At 34.7% G+C, this 26,128-nt stretch overlaps 2 protein-coding genes across 2 annotated transcripts; both read left to right on the forward strand.

Annotated features, from left to right (window-relative positions):
- Nucleotides 1-10,478: 10,478 nt before the first annotated feature.
- On the forward strand, nt 10,479-14,163 carry LOC132274049 (squalene monooxygenase SE1-like). The gene is made up of 8 exons (XM_059775198.1): nt 10,479-10,901; nt 11,585-11,696; nt 11,856-12,030; nt 12,201-12,369; nt 12,558-12,776; nt 12,897-13,172; nt 13,403-13,681; nt 13,811-14,163. The coding sequence occupies exons 1-8, from the start codon at nt 10,665-10,667 to the stop codon at nt 13,913-13,915; spliced, it is 1,572 nt and encodes a 523-aa protein (XP_059631181.1). The 5' UTR covers nt 10,479-10,664; the 3' UTR covers nt 13,916-14,163.
- Nucleotides 14,164-15,005: 842 nt separating this feature from the next.
- Nucleotides 15,006-26,067, forward strand: LOC132274050 (probable pectin methylesterase CGR3). Its single transcript, XM_059775199.1, has 7 exons — nt 15,006-15,205; nt 15,835-15,990; nt 16,228-16,267; nt 18,954-18,995; nt 20,477-20,851; nt 23,269-23,324; nt 25,570-26,067. Exons 2-7 carry the CDS (start codon nt 15,868-15,870, stop codon nt 25,714-25,716), a joined length of 783 nt encoding a protein of 260 aa, XP_059631182.1. The 5' UTR covers nt 15,006-15,205; nt 15,835-15,867; the 3' UTR covers nt 25,717-26,067.
- The last annotated feature ends 61 nt before the right edge of the window (nt 26,068-26,128 follow it).

A 26,128-nucleotide genomic window follows, 5' to 3' on the forward strand; every position in this document is an offset into this window, starting at 1 on the left:
TCCAACACCACTCTTTGATCGATCGAACATTTTTGTCCTTATTCAAATGATTGATCCTATCCACAGTTGTACCACCCACTAACCACTTTTGTCCTTTCCCCATAAATATCTCCTAAAATATCTCGGATTTGTCTTTTCACAAAAAGCTCAGCCAGTTGGATCGATTCAGCCTAAGTTCGATAGATCTCAGCCAGTTCGATCAATCCAAGTCCAAGGTTCGATCGATCGAACTTCCTCAAGTGCGAAAAAGTTAAATTTCCAGCTTGTGCAATCCGTCCTCTATCCAATCATTAAAGAATATTCTTTGCACGACCCCAGCTCATTTTGTGTGCCACTTGACCTACCTATAAAAGGAATATGATGCACTTTTTGAGCATATAGACTATTCTAGGGTTTAATCTCTTGGAAAGGAAGCATAGAGGAGGAGGAGGCTAGAGACACCATTGGAGACTCTTCATCAACCAAGAAGCAAATCTCTTCTATGGAGTTAGCCCTTGAGGGTTGGAACAACATCACCATGAGTGGCTAGACATCCTCTTGTGGCTAGAGTTAGCCCCAAACATGCTTTCTATATCTTAATCTTGTGTATTATTGAGGGATTAGTGTTGTAATTGATGTTTTGACACTTTGATATATATAGATCTTGTTTATTCAATGATTTATATAGTTTAATGCTTCCAATTGATCATTTCATTCTATCCATATGTCTATGTATGCTATAATAGATGTTCATGTGCTTGTCTCTAGATTTAGTGTTATTGATGCATGTGTATGTGTATTGATGCTATAGATTTAGAGATTGTCAAAACATAGTGCTTAAAGGAATGCTCTTATAATTCTCTTAATGGTTCATACTTATTCCTTAATGGATTGTGCCTCTCCCCTAGTTTATTTTCATGCTAGTAGTGTAGATGTAGTGTAGTTGTAGTGTAGTGTTAAATGGGAGGACAATCTATGCTTGTTATTTGATGATCCAAGCTTTTGAATGCAAGTAGCATATGTCTCTATCCTTGTGTTGTATTTGGATTGTGAGCTTAATGAAAGGATTAATGATTTGTTTTGATCTATTGTGCCTTTCACATGTTGTTTAGACAATATATGCTTCATTGTTTAGATATATTGTGCCTTTCACATGATGTTTAGACAATACATACTTAACTAGTCATCTTTGCTTGTTAAATCAACCAAACACACACACACCAATATTGCAACACACTATTTGCCCTTATTAATTACTTGTCAATGATATAGAAATGCATTGCTTAGTGGTGATCTATAAACCCCAAGATCTCTCTCTTACTTACTCTTAATTGCATTCTTTGTTATCACTTAGTTTAATTTAGTTGTTCTCTAATCAACCAACCAACCAATTGTTTGATCACTCGACCTACTAGCCCTAATAACGATTCCACGACATTGCTCGACCCTCACAAATCCCTTGGGACGATCCCTACTCGCCCTAGCTATATTTATAGTGAAAGGTAGCAGTAGCTTCTATAAATGTAAAACTCTTGGCCCTCGCATTAGAATCCACACACTCATCAAGCTTGATGTGGTGGGGCAGCACACCGGACGCATCAGGTTTGCGATTCGATCATTAATTATTGAAGATTTTGTTTTGAGGATTTGTGACCTGGGTATAGGATAATTTGTTTTATTATTCTGGTGATTCATGATTCTGTAGCCGTTGGGAGATTCATTATTTAGTCATCTTGAGGATGATAAGTTTAGTGATTACCGCTTGGTGTGGTTGGTAGTCGTTGTACGGGTATGTAATGGTGTAGTTAAATGTTAGATAGTGAATGTTCGGTCTAACAGGGATGTAAAGATTAGAGTTGAGCTTGATTGTGAGATGGACGGGATTCTTTGTCTGGAGTTTTGTGTGTCCTTTTAGGGAGGAGTTGAGATTAGATATTGTCATGTTCGGTGGTTTAGAGACCGTTCTTCTTCCGGGCTTCGGAGTCTTGCGTAGTAATGTAGAGTGGACTAATGTCTGTTGAGAGTTAGATGTAGGGCCTAGTTGGTCTACTGTTCTGATGTCGTGAGTAATGAGTACCCTCGTAGGGTGATGAGCATTGTGTTTTTGTAGCAATGGTGTGTGATTGTCTGGTGACGTCCGGTGTCAAAGGCAATAATGTTGGTGAGTTCACGGTTTTGGGGTTTTGGGAGGTGTTCTCGTGAAGGGGTGTGGTTGTGGGCTTCCTTCTTTAAGGAGGGTAGATTTCGAGAACGAAATCTTTTAAGAAAGGTAGATTGTAATATTTGTGATTTTTATATATTTATATATGTGTGTGTGTGTGTGTGTGTGTGTGTGGAAGTAAATTTTAAAAAGAAAAGAAAAGTTAAAGTAGGATTTTTCTTGGTGGGACCCACCACTAATGCACATTTGTATGGCCAAGAGGCCATTTGACCTCTCATTTTCTCTCTCCCCGTAAAAGCTCCCTCTCCCTCATTTTCATTTCTTTTTCTTTTCCTTTTTGCTTCAAGCTTTAGACTTTGATTTCTCTCTCATTTTTAAGAGATTTTTGGTGCAGTTTGTGGCAAAACGGAGAGCTCGGCGAGGTCTTCAAGTTGATGTAAGCAATTTCATCTTTGGCCAACCGTAGATTTTTCGAAAATTGTACTTAGAAATTGGGGTTTTTGCATCCTTTGAGGTAAGGGTGCTCTAATATACAATTCCTTGGATTTCTTGTGAAGTTTTATTTTAATTAGACTCTAAGCATGCTTAAATTTATTTATTTATTATTTTTGTTGTGGTTGTTGGTATTTAAATGATAAAGGCATGCTAGGTGTTAAGTGAGCTTAGAAATATGATTAAACCTTTTGTGTTGAATAAGCATGCTTAGTGTTAATGTATTATATGCTTATGTTTTCAAATTGCTATAAAAAGTGGTGTAGTAATTATGAAAATGAATGATTATATTTTATACTTTATCTATTTAAGTTATTGGATTTGCTAATTGAAAGTATGTAAAATGCCATGATTTAGAAAGTATGAGAATGTGATATTATGTGGGAATTCATTAATCATGCTTGAATGATGTGGATGAAATGTAGGAAATTTCTATATTGTCATGGCATTGAAGGATTTACATAGTTCATGCTTTATCATTGGGAAAGTAAAAAGAGAAAAGTTTGTTTTAAAAACAAATGAAATTGTTTTTGGGGAAAAGTTTTTGAAAAGTGTTGTGAAAACCCGGACGCCTAGGAGGCGCTTAGTGGTCCGTGGTGTTAGTGTGATTTAGAGGGGGGCTAAAGAGAGATTCTAGTGTGGTTGAGCTACCTAGGCCCAGACGACGCCATGGAAGTGCCATGTGGTCGGGGAAAGCTAGCTAACCCCTCCCTCGTGACGCCTTAGAGGTGCCTTGTGTCGGATTGCACTAATGATTTGGAGGATTAAAACGGTATCGTTTCGGAAATGGGGGGCGACATTACATAGCATGGCATTGCATTAGCATACATTATACATTTGGTGGTTAGATGACTTGATTATGTATGGTTGGTATTATCGTTGTTTTGCTTGTTTTCCCCAATGCATGACCCCACTTACTTGTACTCTATTCCTTATGTGAATTCATGGGGTCATAAGAAGTGTGTCTTAGACACTTCTTACTGAGCTTATGTTTTCTCCTTTAATATTTTTTCAGGACACTGGAAGACGCTCCTCCACAAGTTTTGATGAATTAATGGACTATTTTGGCATATTTTGTAGCTATGATCTCAATTTTTTTTATTACTATTTTTTTTTTTTTTTTTTTTGTAGCTATTATTATGTCTCGACCTTGGAACTGACCATAGTGTCCTTAGACTACCTCAGGTTCGGGTAAGAACCCGATTAGCGATTCGGATCTTCTAGTTCGGGTCGTTACAATTCAGTTAATAGAGATATTCTCTGAATCATGTAGAAGCCCAAATTCGACTCACCCATCATTTTTCTGTCTGAAAAAAAAAAAATCTTTCAAATATCTAATGCATCGTCTGAGAAATATCTTCTTCCACTCGACACCTTTTCTTATCAGAATAAAATGATCCATATCATATTTTTACGGGGGAAACTCACAAAACCCCCCTGTACTATCATTTTCGTCCAAAAAGCCCCTACTAAAATTAAACTCCCCCCTGAACTAACAAAACCCATCAAGTTGTCCCAAATTACAAAACTACCCCTAAGTTGTCACTGCCCAAAGTGCGGCGTCATCGGCTAGGTAGTGAATCAATGAGGTAATTGTCTCCGGCTGGGATAGAGAGAGAGAGAGTTGGTTTTTATAACAGATCACCGGTGACAAATTCATCAAAGCGGTAGCTACTGCCCTAGGAAAGTCCACGTTGTACAAGAATAATAAAATAAAAAATAACGGGCGAGTAATCAAATGATTCAATGACCGCCAAGCAACATGTTACCTTCACGACAATAGGAGGTCGTCGCCAGTGACGACCTCAGTGGTCGCTACCAGCGACCTCGCTGGTAATCATAATAGAGACATTTGGTCGTTGTTTACTGACCAATTACTTTAGATACACTTCTACGAGACTTGTCGATACCTCAAATTCATTTACTTCACAACGAATCAAGCTATCCTCGAAGCATTTGTAAGAGCAAATAGGGTTCACGACATCAATTTCAGTTTAAAAATAAGGGATGAGAAAATAAATGGACCCAGATTTTGTATTGACCCTACTGTACAACATTGGTGAATCAAGAGCTCTAACTTGAGTTTTGGTTCATGCTGGAAATGGAGTGGACTTTTATTAATTCTAGATTACTCATGCTAATTTAGCTGATGCAACTATAGTACATTGCTTTGTGATGAAGTTTAAGCACCATTGTAATACCCCTAATTTTCAAAAGGATAAAATGGGAATTTAATTTTGATTTTTATTGCATTTTGATTTAATTATGTGACTTAGTTATTTTGTTTTCTTAATTGATTACTTGTGTTTATTTAAATTAATATTGTCTAATTGTGTTTTTATTTAATTATTTATTTGACTTGAAATTGTCTATGTGTTGTAAGTGACTTATGTAGTTTAGTTAATTAAAAGTAGGTTAAAAGATGGCAGTGTATATAGTGTAGGTTTAGGGTTTTGAAGATTAGTTAGCCGACTTTTAATGAGTCGTGGAATTAGGATTAGGGTTTAGCAGGAACCTATATATATATAAGATAGTACGGTCTGCTAGGTTGAAAACCCTATTCACGACATAGTATCTTGAGAGGAAAAACAGAGAGAAGCTGCAGAGGGAATCAGAGAGGGTTGTGAGAGATCACCTGTAAGGCTAGAGGAAAAAAAAAAAAGGGGTTACTTTGGGATGGAATTAAGAAGTAACAGAGGGATGAAACAGTGATCAGAGGAAGGAACGATCTTGGAGAATTCTGAAACTTGAGACGGCGTTAAAAGGTTTCAAATCGAAACCTAAAGGCAAGTTTCATTCTATCTCCTTTCTGTAAACTTGTGTTTTGTGCATTCTATATAGTCTTCAGGAAGTTAATTAAACTTTAAAACGGAATTTTGATGCATGGTAACAGACTTTAAACTGTTCGTATGCTTAGGTGAACTAAAATTGTGTTCCTTGCATAAACTGTTTTGTTCGGTTTTAAATTTTTGTCAAGCAATACTTATTGATATTTGAGGAGTCTTTAGGATGGTTGGGACTTAATTGAACCCTAAGAACTTTAAAATAATTCTGGAGCAGAGGGTTGAACTTTGCCGGAAGCGGAGATGGCAAACAGAGGAAGCATAAACTGTTTCGATTATGGTTTACGTTTTTGTCAATTAATTCATACTAGAATAGGAGAAGTTTCTAGGATTGTTAGGACTTAAATTGTACCTTAAATATCTTTAACAAAGTGGGGACAGAGGATTGAAGCTTTGCCGGAAGCGGAGAAGGCAAACAGAGGATGGAATTAACTTTAGTTTAAACAGAGAACCGTAGGAGGACGATTGAAGAATTAATTTTCTTTTGTTTATTATTTTGAAATTTTGATTTCTCTGTATAATCTTAAACGGCTAGTTATATTTTGTATTATGGTTTAAGCATATAGTAGTATAATTAGACGTAGATATGGATGGAATTAACTGATGATTTAAACTGGATATAAATTGCACCAGTTATGGCACTGTTTAGAGAAATAAATTGCATGTTTTTGTTTTGTCATTTAACGGACTGGAATTGGGATTTTTTTTATTTATTACTGTTTTAATTATGTTTAGACAGTTTTATAAGCATAGTAAAATTCTTGAAATTATCTATGTTTGGTTGGAAGTAAATTGATATAACAGATCAGTTAATTTTATCAATTAGTGGACTTGTTGAATGATGTAAATGCTATGTTTATAAATAACAAATTTAATGGTTGGAATATAATTTCTAGGCCTGGACTGAATGCCTAAGTTTTATAATTATGGACTAATTTGGTTTGTGCATAATTTGGGAGTTGGGTTGATGACTATCTAGTACTGTTTTATCAACTCTGTTAACTGGAGGATGGTATGTACCGGTATGGGACGGTGACATACTAGGTATGGACTAATTCCAACATTAAGTCCTACCTAATTTGGATCAAGGTATGGATTAATCATAAAGGTTAAGTCCATCATCTACATGTGTCATATCAGTTGTGAATTGAATGACCTACTAGGATTTCAGGATGGATTTGTTATACATATATCAGACCACTACACAGATGGATGGTATACTGTATTAGGAGGAGTACGGACTTTATATATACATTATATGGTGCAGTGGTATGAGCTTGAGTCTCATGACCATGGTTAGGGCGCGTATATCGCCTAGGATGGATAACTGGACATAGGTGTTGTTCCTTGGTAGGTCTAGGTACTCATGCCCACCTTAGGGTGCGTATTTGCATGTTGCCTTCTATTCAGGCTGAGATAAACCTACTGGACTAGCGAGCGTCCTATAATGTGTACTATATACTTATATGGATTACTCTAGTTATTGTTGAGTCTTCCTAGGATGTATCTGCGTATCGGATTACTGTTTGGATTGTAGTAGATCAGGACTTGCATGTGGGCCTGACCCACTTCTTTATTTTTCAGGTGCTCGTCAGTTCTAGGGTTAGAGTTTGGACGTGCAAGCAGATACAGCTATTCATTCCTCCGATTATGTAGGAATCTTCTCTATGTTAGTTTTGGATTTTATTTTTATAATTTTTCAGTATCTTTTGGAGATTTTTAATAAGGGGTCCAATGGATGGATTCCCGAGTTGTAAACTTATGGAGTCTTGGATTAATAGGTTTAAGTATTTATTTTTAAAGGATTTTATTTCTAGATTCTTTCAGCTTATTATTTTTAATTCTTATTTTATCTTGTATTCCGTGTTCGGTTACATATTAATTGTTTGACATCCCTCGGGTTTGGGCCTGGGCCTGATCAACCCGTGTCTCGGATCCGAGGGGTATCACAGTCACTGAACTGATGTTTGGTCTGCGAGAGAGTGGTTGTCACATTCATAAACATCTTTCAAGTGATCAGGTGTAGTCACTTTCAAGCTATTCTTCTTCACCACAAATCTACCGAAACATGAACCAAATAGAAGAAACCAAACACAAATCAGAATATCAAACTCAATGATTTTTCCTCAAAATACCCAATGATTTGCAACTCAGATTGACAATTATGCGATCGAAATCTCACAGATTATAAATATTTTTTTGTCAATTTGTTAAGAACCCAGATAGGAAATATCGGCGATTAAGCACAAAGATCACTTTTTGCTTTGTAATGTTGTTGGGTTTCTGCTGAAATTGGACAGAGGTGAAGAAGAAAAGAGGGGCAGTTGTGTAATTTTGTAATAATATTATAAGTTTTAAATTTAACAATTAACATATAAGGGCAATTTTGTCATTTTACACCGATTTGGAGGTAACTTGATGAGTTTTGTTAGTTCAGGGAGGTGTTTAATTTTAGTGGGAGCTTTTTGGACAAAAATGGTAGTATGGGGGGTTTTGTGATTTTTTCCCTATTTTTATTCTATTAATCCATTATTACATTTGCCTCGAACTTTACACATGCATTATTAATTTTACATCTTTAAAATCAACCCTCATCTTTTTTTCTTTTTCTTTTTTTTCCTTAAAAAAAAACGTGGATGATTATTAGGAGTGGTTTCATGTATTCCAAGACTAAAATATATTTATATGATAGAAATTTTAAATCATATATTAAGAACAAAATTTTTTATTTCATTATTCCAATAAAAAAAGTAAAAATAAAAAAATAGTGTGAAATAATATATACAACTTCTAAGTCAGTGCAGCAAGAGCCGTCTGAACATAAATAAAAGCAGAGTTAGGTGGCGCTAGGCCAAAACTTCCATATTGGCGGGTGCTTTGATCAACTCGTCATTGACCAACTCCGCTGAGATGAAATAAATTAAAGAACACAAATTTTGACCAAATCATACATAAATCACAACTATGTAATAACGCATATTTTGACTATGTATGTGCTGTTGAATCATCACAATACAATCTCGTACTTGGTCATTAATTCATTTATTATATACCTTCATATATATATATATATATATATATATATATATATTGAGTGTTGATGAACCCTTTATTGGCATCTTTAAAGTCTCATCTCGACCGTCCATCAAGTCGTTGTGCGTAAGATATTTACTAGTCGAGTAAGGACATTAATTTCATGCATATAATCTTTCTTGGGTGACCAAAATTATGGATTTTATGTGGATCAATCAATGCAGTCATGGCAATGTATGTGTTTATATTTGGCTCACTCAATTTTTTTTTAAAAACGTGTGGTTGACTTTTCTTAATCACTTTATAATCGTATTAATAGTTTAAAAAATAAAAAAACAGTTAAGCATGATATTTTTTAGTGACAGGGTGGCACTAATTTGACCAGGACACCAGATCTACCTAAGCCCCTTGATTTGATTCCCACGGTTTTATTTCAACTCTTAAAAAATATAGAATATGTTTTTTCAGTTACATAATAATATATATTGTTGTGTAATTGGTGGGTGTTTCGGACACAAAAACTTAACCTATTATATGCAACTAACATTTATTCATACTTATTTCAATATTTAACTCATTTCACTTTTTATTCGGGTTCGATATTAGACAAATTGCCCTTATAACAAGTAGATTTCCACGTTAAAGTGTACCTAAACTTTTGATTTTAATAACTTAATTCTTTTTCTTTTTAACCACCACAAAAGAAACCTATAAATCATGAATTACATCGTATACAAAGACCAGAATTTATGTCCATGGTAAAAATGAACTAAAAGCTTTCACTATATATATATATATATATATAAAACAGATATTACAAAATTCAAGGCCCCAAATTCTATATCTGTTTTGTTTAAGCTATTATATGCTACTAACATTTAACTTATTTATACTCATTGCATTTTTCATTCAGATTCGATGTTAGACAATTCTCCTTTATAACAAGTAAATTGCACGTTAGAGTGGACCTAAATTTTTGATTTCAATAACTTAATTTTTATTTTTTTTTCTTTTTAACCAGCACAAAGAAACCTATAAATCATGAATTACACCGTATACAAAGACTATAATTTATGTCCAAGGTAAAAATCAACGAAAAGCTCTCACTATATATATATATATATATATAGATTATACATTTTCAAGGCCCCCAACTCCTATATTTGTTTAACTCTTTGTTCGACTTCTTGTAATTTTTTTAAAGGTAAAGTGTAAAAAAACAACCCTATTATAAATTCCTAAAGTACCATTTTTGTCTTCCAAATATGTCCTTACCCCATTTTACAGTATAAACACCATTTCTCTTACGATGTCATTTTTGGTTTGGTACTTCTATTTTTTTTTGTTTTTTACTTTATTTTTTTTCAAATACAAAAAGACATTTTAGTCATTTAAACAATTTATTGACAAAAAGTTCTTATTCGCCTAAAAATTAAAAATGAGGGACTTTTGTAAACCTATAAGAATTACAACCCTCCCCCCCTCCCCAAAAAAAAACCAGCAAGTAACACCCTTATATACTAGTTACTTACGTTAAAGACTAGATCACGAAACAATAATCCACAGGTTATTTTATTTTATTTTTTTTACATTTAATTGACTTGCAATAAAATTTGGGTGGAAACAAAATTCAGACCACAGTATCATAATTCTCAATTCTTGAAAACATGTCAAATTCTTTGTTTGTATTTTCCTTGCACACACTTCCAAACAATTGTATTTTTTAAAAACAAAATAGACGTCTAATGCACTTCTTGCACAATCTCAGAATCTACACAAACCCTATTATTTACTAATAAAATGTCCATATCTTTAGTTAATTAATCATATAAAATTATAGTAAACTATTAGATACAAACACTGTATGTGTGTATATATATATCTACTATTGAATACCGTGTCATAGCACATGCTTAATCACACACAATCACCACAGGTCGGAGCAACGTGTAAGACTATAAAAGCTGTACCAGTCCTAAAACTTCTCCCAGTCACTCGTTCTAACTAATTCATTCAAAGAAGGCAATTCCAGCGAGGAGAGAGAAACTGTGTGATTCTAGAGGGAGAAAGTGAGTGATTTTAGAGCGAGTGTTCGTTCTCGTCGGCCTCTGGCGTCGTCTTAATCTCGATCTCGTAGTTCGATTTGCATTTCGAAAATGGTGGATCAGTACGTGTTAGGTTCGATCTTCGCTGCATTTCTTGGGGTCGTGGTGTTGTACAACTTGTTTGCGAGGAGAAATGGGAAGAGAGGGTCAGTGGAGGTCAGCCAGAGCACCACTACCACCACCACCACCGCCATTAACGGAGAATGCAGATCCAAGACCGGCGCCGTCGATGTCATCATCGTCGGCGCCGGCGTTGCTGGTGCGGCTCTCGCTCACACTCTCGGCAAGGTATTGTCTCTTATCTTTCGTTGATTTGGACACGAAATGAACTCCAAATTATATTTATATTCATGTATTTGTATGTACCTATATGCTATATCTGCATCTATATATGCATCTATATTCACACACACACACATACATATATTTTCAATCTGTAGTCAGATTACTACATTTAGTGGATGAAATCAGTACTTTACCTAAATAATGCAACATTTAGAGCAATTTATACAATGGGAAGTGTTAATTTTAATTATCAGTAAGGTTCAATGACTACAAAAGAATTGAGATTTCGCTTTGTATACATATATCTGTGTACAGAAGAGAAATAACATGTATTCGAATGCTAAGATTGTAGGAATTAAATGCTCGTGGACTCAAATTTTTATGTGCTTAATTCAACGCTTTAATCATTTTCTGAAGCTTTTTTTTTTTTTGTTAAATTTTTTTACATATGTATTGCAGAAAATCATTTATTTATTTTCGTGGGATTATTAGTTTGTTATTCACTATATATGTATATTCCTATGCACTATATTCTCAATTAATTAATTGTTAGTTCTATGTCTCATAAGTAATTAATATTTTCCTGTTTGTTTTTTGATTGTATAGTGCCACTAGAATATTGTCAAGATGAATTCAAGAATATATGAACTGATTATTCTTTCTTATGTTATCTGCTTGATATTCAGGATGGGCGTCGGGTGTGCGTGATTGAAAGAGATTTGACAGAGCCTGACCGAATTGTTGGAGAATTGCTGCAACCTGGCGGCTACCTCAAATTGATTGAGTTAGGACTTGAAGGTAGGACTTACAGAGTTTATAAGAAATTTAGCAAAACTATATGAAACATTTTGTATGAAGTTATGAACTAGTAATGCAATTATTCTTGTTTGATAATTTGATGCTGTATGAATATGTTATTGTGCTTGTTGAATGACGATTCTGATGTTTTGGCTGCAGATTGTGTGGAGAACATTGATGCCCAGCGGGTGTTTGGTTATGCTCTTTTCAAGGACGGAAAGAATACTCGGCTCTCTTATCCATTGGAAAAATTTCACTCTGATGTTTCAGGAAGGAGTTTTCACAATGGTCGATTCATTCAAAAAATGCGGGAGAAAGCTGCAACCCTACCAAAGTATATATTTGATCTTGATAGCTTTCCTTTATGTAAATAATTTAAGGCATCTTAAAATGTCAGATGACCATGCATGCCATCAATTTTTTTTTTTTTTTTTTTTTTTTTTTTTTTTTCTTTAAGTATTTGTCTTTGTACTCATTGATGCACCTTATTTCGATTTCTTTAAGTGTGCAACTCGAGCAAGGAACAGTCACATCTCTGCTTGAAGAAGAAGGGACCATTAAAGGTGTGCAATACAAGACTAAAAATGGTGATGAAGTGAGAGCTTATGCACCTCTGACCATTGTATGTGATGGCTGTTTTTCGAACTTGCGCCGTTCCCTTTGCACACCTAAGGTGAGGATGATTTCTAATTTATAGATCTTTCTGTGAGTTGGCCAAAACGGTCAAATTCCCCTGCAATTTGATCGGATTAATGAGTACACTCATCAAGTTTATGAATCACATAGTTTGCAAATGATTCGTTTTCTTTCTTTTGGCTGCACTTTTCATTTTGTAACTCAGTGTCATGTTATCTTCTGCAGGTAGACGTGCCCTCTTGTTTTGTTGGTTTATTGTTAGAGAACTGCAATCTTCCATATGTCAACCATGGGCATGTTATTTTGGCCGATCCATCCCCCATCTTATTTTACAAGATCAGCAGTACGGAGATACGCTGTTTGGTTGATGTGCCCGGTCAAAAGGTGCCTTCTATTTCAAATGGTGAAATGGCCAAGTATTTGAAGACTTTTGTTGCTTCCCAGGTATAAACATAATGCATGTTTACTAAATTCCGTGTTCATTTATTGAATTACATAAAAGTGTTTGCTATTATCTTCCTTGTTCTATTAGCACATGGGACTAAGATGCTACACCTGTTTCAGATTCCTCCTCAGCTGTATGATGCCTTCATTGCTGCAATTGATAAAGGAAACATAAGGACAATGCCAAACAGAAGCATGCCAGCTGATCCTCATCCTACTCCCGGGGCCCTATTGATGGGAGACGCATTCAACATGCGCCACCCGCTAACTGGTGGAGGAATGACTGTTGCACTGTCTGATATCGTTGTGCTACGTGATCTCCTTAAGCCTCTGCGTGACCTGAACGATGCACCTACTCTTTGCAAATATCTTGAATCTTTTTACACCTTGCGCAAGGTAAGTTGTGTTCATAGGCATATCTTTCATTTATAGTGGATCTAGTCTCATTTTCTGTCACTTAAATAGTTTTCAAGTATGATAAGCATGACGTTAGTGGATACTGATGGATTGGTACATTTTGTTGATCCAGACTCAACTAGGAAAAAAAACTGAGCATTCTTCGTTGCGTATAGAAATTTTCATCTTAGACTGTATGACTCATTGTTTCCCAATATTTTTCTTTGCAGCCTGTGGCTTCCACAATAAATACTTTGGCAGGTGCCCTGTACAAGGTGTTTTGTGCTTCACCTGATCAAGCAAGGAAGGAAATGCGCGAGGCATGCTTCGATTATTTAAGCCTAGGAGGTGTTTGCTCAACAGGGCCAGTGTCTTTACTGTCAGGTTTAAACCCCCGCCCATTGAGCTTGGTTGTCCATTTCTTTGCGGTGGCAATATTCGGTGTTGGTCGGTTGTTGTTGCCATTTCCCTCTCCTAAACGCATGTGGATCGGAGCCAGATTGATTTCGGTGCGTATCTATTCTCACTCTTACTTTTTACTATTGCACACAATTTTGCTTGAATATGTTCAAATTAAAATGAGAGAGAGATGCCATTTTTCAGTCTATTCTGAAATTGTGAGCCATCTGTTGTTGCAGAGTGCATCAGGAATCATCTTCCCTATTATCAGGTCAGAAGGAGTAAGGCAAATGTTCTTCCCTGCAACTGTTCCTGCTTATTACAGAGCTCCTCCTGTTTATTAAGGGTTGTGAAAAGCGAATTAAACACGCATGGACTGTCAAGATTGGCTAGTGTTTGCAGTAACTGCTATCTCTTATTCAAAAGTTAGTGTGGAGGACAACAATAGCTTCTCCAAAGAGAAGAGAAATTGTAACACATTTTTTCTTTTTAGGTTTTTGTTTCAGTGTACTAATTTCATTCTTTCAAATCAAAGTAATATGTAATTGTATTCCTTCAATGTATTCTTGATGCTTATTTCATTGATTGGTTACTAGTTAGTCCATTCTCAGATTTTGTATACAGACTTGCAAGGAGTCATATATTTTCCTCAACTTATGCTGGTTTTATGTAAAATTACAAGTGAACAGTCACACAACAATAAATAAAATAAAGCAAAAGAAAAAAAAAAGCAGATATATATAACTAGGTCTTACTTTGTAAAAAAACCCTAGCTGGAAAAAATAATTGTCACAATTAATTAGTTGTTCACTCAGTGCCTTCAAGACCAACTGTTTTTTCAGGTAAGGTGCCTTTAAATCCAACTGTTTTTTCATGTAAGGTGCCTTTAACTCCAACTGGTGCCTTTTAGTTGTTGGTTTTGTCAGTGTAATCCTAATGCCAATGAAGGGCTTTTAGAAGGGTGCACAAGAAACAATTAATGGAATCAGTAATAAATTTTATATTACTCCGTATTAAAATTTTAAGAATGGTATGGTGGTTGAAAATCTTAAAAACAAGTCGTAAATTCGTACTTAAAGGGATTTGTTCAACAACTCATTCAATATGTACACATAATACGTTATATATATAGAATTTAGAGACACAACAATAGTTTCAAGAAACATACCAGTATTTTATTATTTATATTTATTAATTTTATTATTTATATTAAATAATTAATTATATTTTTAAATAGAAAAAAGTTTTAGTGTATACAGTAATAATATTGGGTCAATCCCATTTTGGGCCTTCGACACGTGTGAACTGATCGGAGAATAATTACAAATATTCTGAATCTACCATGTTAAAAATAAAATAACTGGAGGATGGGCCCAACTTTCCGGGAAAGCATATCAAAGCACTTGCCCTTTCATTCCGTTGGAATTAACAGATATACACATCAAATGTAATTCCAAGCATATCTATATATCTACAAATTACACACACGGACACTCGCGCACACACACATGTATATAAATTCGTCTACAGTGAGTAGGGACATTGAATTTTAAGATACAGATCTAGATTCTGCCTCAATTTTTTTTCTTCTTTTCCCCTGTATATGAGGTTTATTCATTGATCACCATCATCAGGTAATTCAATTCTCTGAAGAAAATTCTTTATATTTCTTACAATTGATGTATAGGTTCACCCTTATGATCTAAAGATTTGAGTGAAGATTGTGTGCAATTTTGTTAATTCGCTCGTTGAAATTATTCAAAATCATAGCATAGTTTGCAAAATTAACAGAACTATATTGTGAATTTTGATTGCTATTATTCGCAAGTGTCAAAAGCTTAGCTCATATTATTGTGTATTATTTGTTATTCTTGCTGTAGAGAACCACAAAAGAATTGAGAACTAAGTTTTGGGTTCTAAGAAGAAATTAAGTATTGGGTGTTTATTTATTTAATTAATTTATTTATTTTAATCTAAAAAAGAAATATGAAATAAACTATGTTTGGGGGAATAGAATCAGCGGCTTGAATTAGGAATTAGAAAAAAAGAAAAAAGAAAAAAAAGATTCATCTGAAATTTTTCCCTTATATATAAGGAAAAGTACTTCTAGAACTTGTTCCGTCAAAAGTGCTGTTAGTTGGTTATTCTTCTGAACAATGTGCTATCATTTCTTGTTTTATTTGATTATTTCTGCATTACTACTGATTATTTATTAATTTGGGTCGGGTGTTCGATGGTTCACTGGTTACTCTGACCATTGTAGCTTGTAGCGTCATTATCAGTAAAATCGGAAGCAATGTGGAGGAGGCAAGTTAACCCATCTAGACGGTCTGCAGATGGCGGACTTGTTCCATTGTCATCCTCATTGCAATCAAGATCACGCTCGTCTCCATATTTAACTACTGGACTTGTCATAGTGGTACACTCTATGTTCTGTCATCGTGGTTTTTTAGCATCCAGTTCATGTATAACAACACTTATTCAACGAGTTATTTGTAAAATTTGCTGAACCTTTACTTTATGTCTAGGGCTTACTTTAAACAGAATTTCTTGTTTGAGGAAAGAATAATAATTATAATAATATGGGTTATGCCTCAGTGGTCCGGTCCAATCCTAATTGTTGTATTTTTTTTTTTTGATGATGAGAACATATCAGGGAGCTCTGCTTCTTATAGGCTATTCTTATAGCGGCCCAGGTTTGTATTCACTTTACTGACATGCATTTCAATGTAAATGCTGCACAATTTTTACAATTTTATTAGTTGGTATTCCATTTCTGGCTCTGAAATGTTAATCAAGTGAAAGTTTGTTACATTCTAATTTCAACATAAAGGTTTTTTTTTTTTTTTTTTCCCTTCCTTCATAAGAATATCAAGTAAATTATGTTAGATTGGACCGAAGTCCTATTACACTACTTTGTATATATCTACTGTTGCAACCTGCTTCATATTATTGTCAAGTGTTTTTTTTTTTTTTTTTTCCCTTCCTTCATAAGAATATCAAGTAAATTATGTTAGATTGGACCGAAGTCCTATTACACTACTTTGTATATATCTACTGTTGCAACCTGCTTCATATTATTGTCAAGTGTTCTAGCTATGTTCTAGCTATAACAATGAATCACCTAGATAATATAGTTTTCCTCTGCGTACAATAATAAATCATAAATAACCCACACATCAAATTGGTTTTCTTTATGTCGAAAAATTGCAATAAAGTATTTCTAGCCTCTTTAATTATGTACATAAGCATTTTGCTGATTTGAGATGTATTGCTCAATTCTTACACAAGGCATTAGGTTAAGCTTTAGAGAACCAGTTTAGCAAAATAATTCTCTCATATTAAAATATCCCATAAGGTTGATTTTAGTATATAAAGAATTTTGAAACAGTGAAAAGGATACTAATGCTTATTTCTACTGACATATTTTTTATGATGATGAGGAGAATTGTTTATTTAATATTAACCAAATCATTATAGACTAATTTGGTGTTGTTTGTCTATATAGGTAAATTATATTTCAATTTTTTTCCCCGTGTGATGCGTGAGCAAAAATTGTGTCATGGTTTATATGTCATGTCACTTCAATGGAAGGTTTGCATTGACATTGAAGCTGTCAATGTAGATTGAAGATTGAGTCAAAGGATCGATTGGGTTTGCTTAAACCTTCATCAATAACGCAATATAAAGAAGGTAAGTGGCCTCGGAGACCATAGGATTTGGAGTGAATGAATTAGACAACTTCAATTAATTTGGAGTTAAATTAAAAATAATTATTATTTAATTTTAATATAATTATAAACTTGAAGTTGAATATTGTTGCTTTAAAAATGAATTTGAAAACCTTAATATTGGATAGAAAAACTAGATTTTGAGTTTAAGTTGAAAACCAATATGAAACTTGACTTTGGTAAGGATTCCAAATTGTAAAAATATACCTCCGTGTCTTTGGAACATCATTAAAACTAAATTCTTGGGATTTCGTGATGGTCTTTATATATTCAAAAACTGTGCTCAGCTGATGGTCTTTCCAATAATATGTCATATGCTGAATTTGGAGTCCGTTTGATCCCTTAACAAAGTGTTTGAAGTCAGGTAGTTCAGCTGAAATCACGATTGATCAAACCCGAATCTCGATCGATTGAAGTTACATCTAAATAGCTCAACCAAAGCTCAATCGATCTAGGAAAACCTTGAAGGTTTTGATAGATACATCGATCGATCAACGGACACCCAAAGTCAGTAAAATGCGCATCTCCAAGTCCGAAAATACTTTATAAACTTTCCAAAATTTATCTAAAACATTCCTAATTAATTTTCAATCAATTCCACAATATAAAAAAGTGTCTCAGGGTTCTCTAAACATGAGAAACATAAGATGCACAATAATATAATTGTGAGGTTCTTCACAGAATACCCTGTAATATTCTGTGATTGAGTCATGAAGCAAGAAGCTTCATTGAGTAATGTCAACCACAACACCTACACATCAAAGAATTGGACAACTTGTCATTGGAGATCAAATAACATATTGGAGAAACGGATTGCGTTAGAAGCGGATCTATTGATGGAGGGGATTGTGTGCCTAGAGACACATTTTGAGATTGGTGGATTCGTCTGCGTCAAGAGGTACTTAGGGGTTCTAGGATTTGGGAACTATTAAGCTAGTTAAATCTTCCTCTCATTGTGGTTTTGATATTCCTAAAATAGTTCCTATGGTTTTTCTTCATTGGGGATTTCCACTTAAAAATCGATGTTCATGCGTGTTGATGTTTTACTTTATATTTCTGCAGTAAAAACCTATTAATACATGCTTAGTGATTGATAATAAAATTTCAGTTGATTGTTAGAATTGAAACCGAGTAAAAATTATCAAAGTGTGCAAAAGATCTATTCACTTCCCCTTTAGATCTAATTGTACATAGTTTACTTTGACATATTAGAGCTAGGTTTGGGTCATGCATATCATTTAACTTGCTGGATGGCTTATTCATGATTGTGGATTCCTTCTTTAGAGAGTATGACATGTAAATCTGTCCACATTGTTGGATCTTGATATGAGAAAAAATCAAACAAGGTCAGAGTCAAATTGAACATATGCAATATGTCCCATCTTGTTGGTATATACAAAGTTAGCAATTTTTTTTTTTTTAAAATCCACAATTTGATATTTAGTCAATTACTAAGAATAACTTTTCATACTCTTTCAATATCCAAGAGCATGTCCAGACGCTTTTGATGTTCATGATTTCCTAGAATTCAATAGTTTACTTTCATGTTGTATATGCTGATAATATATATGTCTAATTGTTGCTCCTACTTGATAGATTTGATATTTACTTCTGCCATACACTGACCAAAGAAAAAGTTTTTGTTTGATAGGTGGATTTGGTGGTAGTAAAGTGGCTGTTAGAAGGTTTGAAGGTGATTATGTTTGATCCCTTACTGTGTATTATAAAATTTTTGCCTTTTGTTTTTATTATAATTCAACAAAATAAAGCTATTATATTTGGATTTCTGTTTCTTGAAGGTTTCATATACTATAACTGATTGAACTGGTTTCATTAAATATATTACCGGCTGCATATTTTTGCAGGCCTCTTGTTGTAGTTGAACATACAAGGTTTAGTCCTGGTTTGTTTTTATGTTTACTTCTTTATACTACATCTTGCATGTGGGAAAATTCTGAGAAAGCATATGATGAATCTTTAGAAAGCTGGACTATGATATCTGATCTCGTATCATCTGTGCATGTGGAGTACCATAGGACCATGTAGATGCATATTTTGTTAATTTGTCCCAAGAGCATATATATACTAATTTCTCTCTTGCTCTTACTAGCTAATTATATCTGTCCTCAGTCCCACCTTCATTTTAGAAGACTAAATTGTGCAGGACTTCCACAGAAGTTGACCTTTTTTATGGACAAGATATTAACTCAACATTTCTTCTCAAGGAGATTGTAGTTGCTTCTTTCTTCATTCGGATGGCATGGCTATGATTTTCTAATCCTTTTTATCCTGAGCAATACGAAACTAATTCTTAAAGAACAAAATTGTAGATTCTATAGGCTGCATGCAATCTGTTTTTGGTCTAAGAAGCGTGCCAAAGAAATCTATAATTTTCCAAAAATGCAAAGTGTTGTGGGAAATCCTTTTTTCTCTTTATTTCCTCAAGTGTTGAAGGAAATCTTGATGGCCAGTAAGGGATGCTTTGTTCTGACAGGGCGTTGTTGTGTTGCTATATGGCATTGTTTTCTGAGCACTAGCTTATTGTCTAAACGTAATTCTTACTCCAAAGCCATTGTGACTCAGTGAGTAGTGCTGGCATGGCATTTACTTGAATGCGTGTTGTTATGGGTGCTATTTTTACGGTGGCTAGTACTAAAAAGTAATTATAAACTTCTTCTTTTGTTGCTAGAGTAGAATGTTTGGTTTCTAAGTTATGGAAGGAGACTGTCTCACCTGCTTTGCACTACTCTAGTCTAAAATTGTTTTCTTTCCAAAATCTATGGAGAATTCTCAATATTTATGCTAACAGAATATGGTTGAATATATGTATATATATATATATTTTGAAAGTCAGATTTCTTGTGCCAGTGTTCAAAATTTAACATAAATAATTCAGCATTAATAAATGGTGTTAATGTATTAGTATATCTGGTAGATTAAGTTTATTACTCCGAACTACCTTTGGTGAATCACCAGAAATATGATCATTGTTAACTGGTTTATGAAATGGTAAAACATCAGTACATCATATAAGTTGAGTAATTTGGATTCTTGCTGTTGTTAATATAGTCTTTTCTATGTATCTTACTCTTGTCAGATTAGTTGATTGATTAAGTTGCTGATATGGTGCAAGTTACCTTGCTTTGAAAATTATAAAATCGTTCCACTATGCAGGTGACTTTTCTTGCACAACAGAGGTTCAGCGGGCAATTCCAATTTTGAAGAAAGCATATGGTAACAACATGCATAAAGTCTTGCATGTTGGCCCCGACACTTGCTCAGTGGTTTCTGAGCTTTTAAAAGAGGAGGATATAGAGGCCTGGGGAGTGGAACCTTATGATATAGAGGATGCTGATAGTAGCTGCAAGAGTCTTGTGCACAAGGGCATTGTGCGTGTGGCTGATATCAAGTTTCCTCTTCCATACAGGCCAAAATCATTTTCTCTTTTGATTATCTCAGATGCATTGGATTACTTAACTTCCAAATACCTTAACAAGACCCTTCCTGAGTTGGTACGAGTATCGGCCGATGGTCTTGTTATTTTCACAGGTGAAAAAGAACTTTGTCGTATAAGTTTGTAATATGCATCATGATTGAACTTTTAAAGATCTTTTGTTTGTTCTGTTGTAGTCAATCTCCTTCGTCCATTTTGTTGTCTCTGGATATTTCTTGTGCAATCAACTGGCAATCATATGCTTTCAGAGTGTTGGAAATAAAGTAATGGAAAAATATTATATTTTATTTCATTAATAAAGAATAAATAAAGATCCTATATGTAGGAGAAGATTTGGGGGTAGGTGAGTGATGATCAAGTCATTTATACATGGTAACTAGGTAGGTGGAGGTATATATGGTAATTGGGTAGGTGTAGTTATGTAAACCCTAGATAGTAGGTAAGGGATATTATAGTACTTTTATAATCTAACAGCCCCCCTTAAACTCAAGGTGAGTATGAAACCAGCTTGAGTTTGGAGACGAGATCATAAAAGCAGTGGTGGAGCGTGAAGACCATTTGAGGCACATTAAGGAGCGGACGTGCATGGGCGATGAATTTGTGAAGATTCACCACGGTGATGGCACTTTAAAAAGCCCATGATGACAACTGATGGCATGTGGCGGCGTGGTGACGGAGTTGTAAAGATCTGACACGTTGAGGCGCGTGTGAGCGCATGATGACCATTGATGGCGCATGGTGGCGCAGTGACCGAGTTGATTTGACACGTTGAGGCGCGGGATTACCACTCTTACGCATGGAAGAATGGGATTACCACTTGAGGCGCATAGTGGTGCGGGGACGGAGCGACACGTTAAGGCGCGGGATTATCGCTATTGTGTGTGAAAGCACATGGAAGAGTGGGATTACCATTTGAGGCGCGTAGTGGTGCATGGTAACGGAGTTAATCCGACGCGTTGATTACGTGAATGAAATTGGTGGTGAGTGCGGAAGCGTGAGTTTGAGTTTTAAGATTGATCGCCGCCGGGGATGGGCTAATGGTGCCATCCCTGATGGTGACAATGATACACTTAGAAGACTACCATTAATCGTCGATAGACTTTGATACCATGTTAGAAATATTGTGAGAGAATAAATATGATATTAGCAGTAGTGCCACGTCACCTACCACGACCGCTACCACGTTAGACACAACCAGCAGCGGTGCCAGTAGTGCTACATCACTTGCCACGTCAGCTGTTAATTGTGCCTCCATCTGCATCATGGTTGAAAACCCATCTCTACCAAATTTTTGTCAGGCCTTCAATCTCAAGTTGGGTTCATACTCACCTTGAGTTTGAGGTGGGCTTTTAGATTACATGTTTACCCTTTACGTATCACCTAGGTTTCTTGCACACTACACATTACCATGTATGATTATACTTACCATATTACCATTTATAGATGACTTGATCATCACTCACCTACCCCCCAATCTTCTCCTATATATAAGACCTTCATGTATTCTTTATTAATGCAATAGAATATATAATTCTCCATATATTCTAACACGGAGAATGTCTTGGGATGATATGCTGATCTTCTCTTGCTAATTTATTTCTAAATACCAAAGCATGTAAATCCAGTTTCAGATATTTACTATTTACTCAATGGAAATTGATCGTCATATGTAATAATATCTCCTCTCATAATGAATTCAGGAATTTACTGATAATCTCCAGCTTTTCTGACTTGAATTTCTCTCTATATAATATTATCTTTTGAGTCACTTTCTCAACTAACATATCATGTCTCTCAACTGAACTTTTTAAAGGCTTAACATAATCTGTTTTCAAAGTGTTTCACTATTCGTGTATCTCCGTCTAAGAAGGTCTAGATGACTTATTTATTACCATGACTCCTTTATATAATCTGGAAGCATTTTTGGCATAACATCTCAAATGCAGATGCCCTGTATCAAGAAACTTTAGGAATACCTCTTCTACTATTCAGCCAAATTGATGAATTATATATTACCATAACTCCCTTATATAATCTGGAAGCATTTTTGGCATATTATCTCAAATGCAGATGCGCTATATCAAGAAACCTTTGGAATACCTCTTCTACTAACTTTTTTGGTTTTCAGCTGAATTGCCAATTTTATTTGTCAATATATAGCCGCTTTGAACTTTTATTTTTATTTTTTCTTTTTGTATGCTTTTTTCGACATGTAATCCTTTACATATACTGAAAAGAGAAACCTCATCCTTTCGCCCTTGAAAGTATTTTTTCATTAGCTTCAAAAACTCACTTGAACTTCTACAATCTCCTACTCTTTTTTCTCCCCGTTCAATAGCTAAATATACTAAATGCGCACACGACTTCAATGGGGCTTTAAAATTTGCATCTATTTTATAGACCGAGATGCAAGTTATAATATTCCGGTGCTAAGATTTTTATGCTTTTTATATATATACTTTTTTGTTGATTTCGTGACATTTTAGTGACTTTTTCTTAATCAAAATTTTAGGCTATCCAGGTCATCACAGAGCTAAAGGTGCAGATGTATCCAAATTTGGGCGGCCGGTAAGTGGCTGTTTCTTATACGATCTTTATTACATTATTTACATGCTTGAATTATGTCACTTGTTAAAATTTTGTTGTGGATGTTGAAAATATCATCAATAATTGCTATAGTTATTAAAGTTTGTATCCTTTCTTGTATCTGTATTTTGAGCATACGTATAATGATGGGAATTAGATTATAATTATCACCTTTCTGTCAGTAAGAATCATTAGAGACCTTGTATTATATTATATTTGTTTTGTGGGGGGGGGCTTCTTGGGGAGACTTGAATTCTCTACCTTTCATTTTCATCATAATGGTAATGGGAATTAGGGTGTATAAATGGTGTGATTAATGGCAAACTTATAAGTTGACTTGGTCAAGTCTGCATTAGACACCTTGTATTATATTTGCTTATATTTATTTTTAATAGGTCAGTGGAGGGATGACATAATATGGAGTTAAATAGCCTTACAAATAACCAAGCCCAATTAAACCGCCTTGGCTGAATGGTTTCAATTTGGAATTGATTATTAATTTGATAAAAAAGCAGTTTTATACCAAAGAAGTAATCAAGTGAACAAAATTCTATCCTAATATTCAGAGATAGGTACAAAAATGTAAAACTTTTTGCCATCCTAGCATATGTAAAGAAGATTATGAAATAAACTTTCAATAATAACAATTTTTTTGCCATCCTAGCCTTGGCCGGGTTCTAGTCATCAAATTTAGTAAAATTGCTTCAAGGGAATATTAAATTTTGTGGAGGGTGTGGAGCAAATAGTAAAGGATTGTGTTCCCAGTTCCCACAACTCTAATATTAGCTACCCAAGATACCGTGGTATTGGTCAGATAGAAGATAGCACATATTGGTAAATCAAAGTGACTAACACCAAAACTTTAAGTTCACTCTGGCTTGGTGTGTTCTAAACATACCAACATACAGACTTAGAGTCAACTACTTGATTGTAGAGACATGCAATGTATCTCATAGAGGTTGAGGTCAAGTGTGTTCCAGTCTTATAGATAAAATGCCCAATTTTTTATTGACAGCAAATAGTTCCAGGTTAGAATGTATTGGGAACTCATATATGTTGTTTGTAAATCTCATTTACATGCCTAAGTCTCCTTTAACGTAACTTGAGGGTTATAATTCATCTCATGCAAATATATCAAAAGTCAATGTGATGGAGATCAATGGCAATTGCCTATAAAGGTGTATAAAAGGCGTGGAAAGAATGGTTCTAAGGTTCAATCCTTAATTTGGCATATGCTAGATGATGTGAGGTCCACTTTGAGTCTTGAATAATTGGGGATTTTGTTAAAGTTGCATAATTTATGAGCTTGGTGGACATTATCATGCAATTAAGTTGGATTTTCCTTACTTTTATGAATGCTATTGAGTCATGAATTATGAATTTAAAGTGTTGTGAGTCTTATTAATTACCTCAGTTATGAGGTAAGTCCAAAAGTCATGAGTACCTCCATGCAAGTCTAAGAGGCATGAGCAGAATTATATAAAGGGATCTTGGTTGAATTAGTGAATGAATGAATAATCAAATATCTTAAGAAATTTCTTTGCAATGAGGGTGTGAAACCTTCTCTGGATGTGATACCTAGACCTGTTAGTGTGACTCCAATAGGCTGCTCTTATTCCATTTCTTTTCTCAGTTTTTCTACATCTCTACTATTAAACCTCAAACACCAGCCCTGCTCATTTGAATTTCCATCCACTGCACTCTTTAATTTTCAGCTATTTGAGGCTGCTCCTAAAGTCCTACATCACAATGCGTGAATGTATAATTTAACATGGATCACATTTATATAAATGTCGTATTTGAAAAAAAATAATTGGTTTTCAGGGCAATAATCCCAACATTGCTACCCTAAGAGCATGGTCGCCTTATAAAAGCGCATAAAAGATACCTGTTCCATTTCCTTTATTGCGTAGTTCCCGTGTGAAAATCTTATCAAAACATTGTTAAAAGTCTCCTACTTGTGTTACTGGGGCCCTGAAATCAAATATTCTTTAATGTTTCCTCGTAGCCACTTTGATGAACTGGTGATTCATTTTAGTTACTCCCAATTTAATAGTTAGCCAAGTAGTGTGTGTTTGTTGTGTTTAAAGCTTCAACTAATCAAATTTTGAAAAATCTCACTTTCAAGTAGGTGTTGATATCTTGATTTTTTTTCAGTCTGTTTTCACCTTTTAAAATTCATGTTTTGTATGGTAGAAGTGACATTTTTTGTGTTCTCTTTCTGAAGGCTAAATTGAGGAGTTCGTCTTGGTGGATACGTTATTTTGTTCAAACCCATTTAGAAGTAAATAAAGCTGCCATCAAGAAATTTGAGCAGGCTGCTGTGAAGAGTTCGTACAACCCAAACTGCCAAATTTTTCACCTCCGATCATAGTCAACAGAAAATTTCCCACAGTATGGAAGCTGATTTAAAACATCTTCAGCTCTCATCTACTATGTCCTCCTTGTGAGCCAATTTTAGATTTCATTTGATGGTATTGATCATGAATTCATGATCATGTTTGCTTAATTTTTTTTGTTCCAACCATAATATGTTTCACATTCTTTGACTCATTTTCTCAAGGGAAGTAAAGCAAGGATCAAAATGGCCTCTGCTTATTTGTATCAGATGGAATAAGTTTTGGGAGTTAATGATTGTAATTGGAATGGCTGTTACTTTGGCCTGTGGATAGACACTTGCCTTTTTCTATGATAGAAGTGAAACAAGCTTTTGCAGTTTTCTTCACATCATTATTGCTGGGGAGCAAACAGTGAAAGTGAATCTGTTATGTTAAATTTTGTTTCTT

The sequence above is a fragment of the Cornus florida genome, unplaced genomic scaffold (genome assembly GCF_030987335.1).
Source record: "Cornus florida cultivar Cherokee Brave unplaced genomic scaffold, ASM3098733v1 CherokeeBrave_3.0.0_Hap2_Chr09, whole genome shotgun sequence".
NCBI lineage: Eukaryota > Viridiplantae > Streptophyta > Magnoliopsida > Cornales > Cornaceae > Cornus > Cornus florida.

Excerpts from the sequence above, each read along its gene's own strand:
- LOC132274050 (XM_059775199.1), top strand. The coding sequence starts at position 15,868 with ATGTGGAGGAGGCAAGTTAACCCATCTAGACGGTCTGCAGATGGCGGA. Across the intron at positions 15,991-16,227 it reads CTACTGGACTTGTCATAGTG|GGAGCTCTGCTTCTTATAGG; the intron begins GTACACTCTATG and ends AGAACATATCAG. Across the intron at positions 18,996-20,476 it reads GGCTGTTAGAAGGTTTGAAG|GTGACTTTTCTTGCACAACA; the intron begins GTGATTATGTTT and ends TCCACTATGCAG.
- LOC132274049 (XM_059775198.1), top strand. The coding sequence starts at position 10,665 with ATGGTGGATCAGTACGTGTTAGGTTCGATCTTCGCTGCATTTCTTGGG. Across the intron at positions 12,031-12,200 it reads AAAGCTGCAACCCTACCAAA|TGTGCAACTCGAGCAAGGAA; the intron begins GTATATATTTGA and ends GATTTCTTTAAG. Across the intron at positions 13,682-13,810 it reads TCGGAGCCAGATTGATTTCG|AGTGCATCAGGAATCATCTT; the intron begins GTGCGTATCTAT and ends CTGTTGTTGCAG.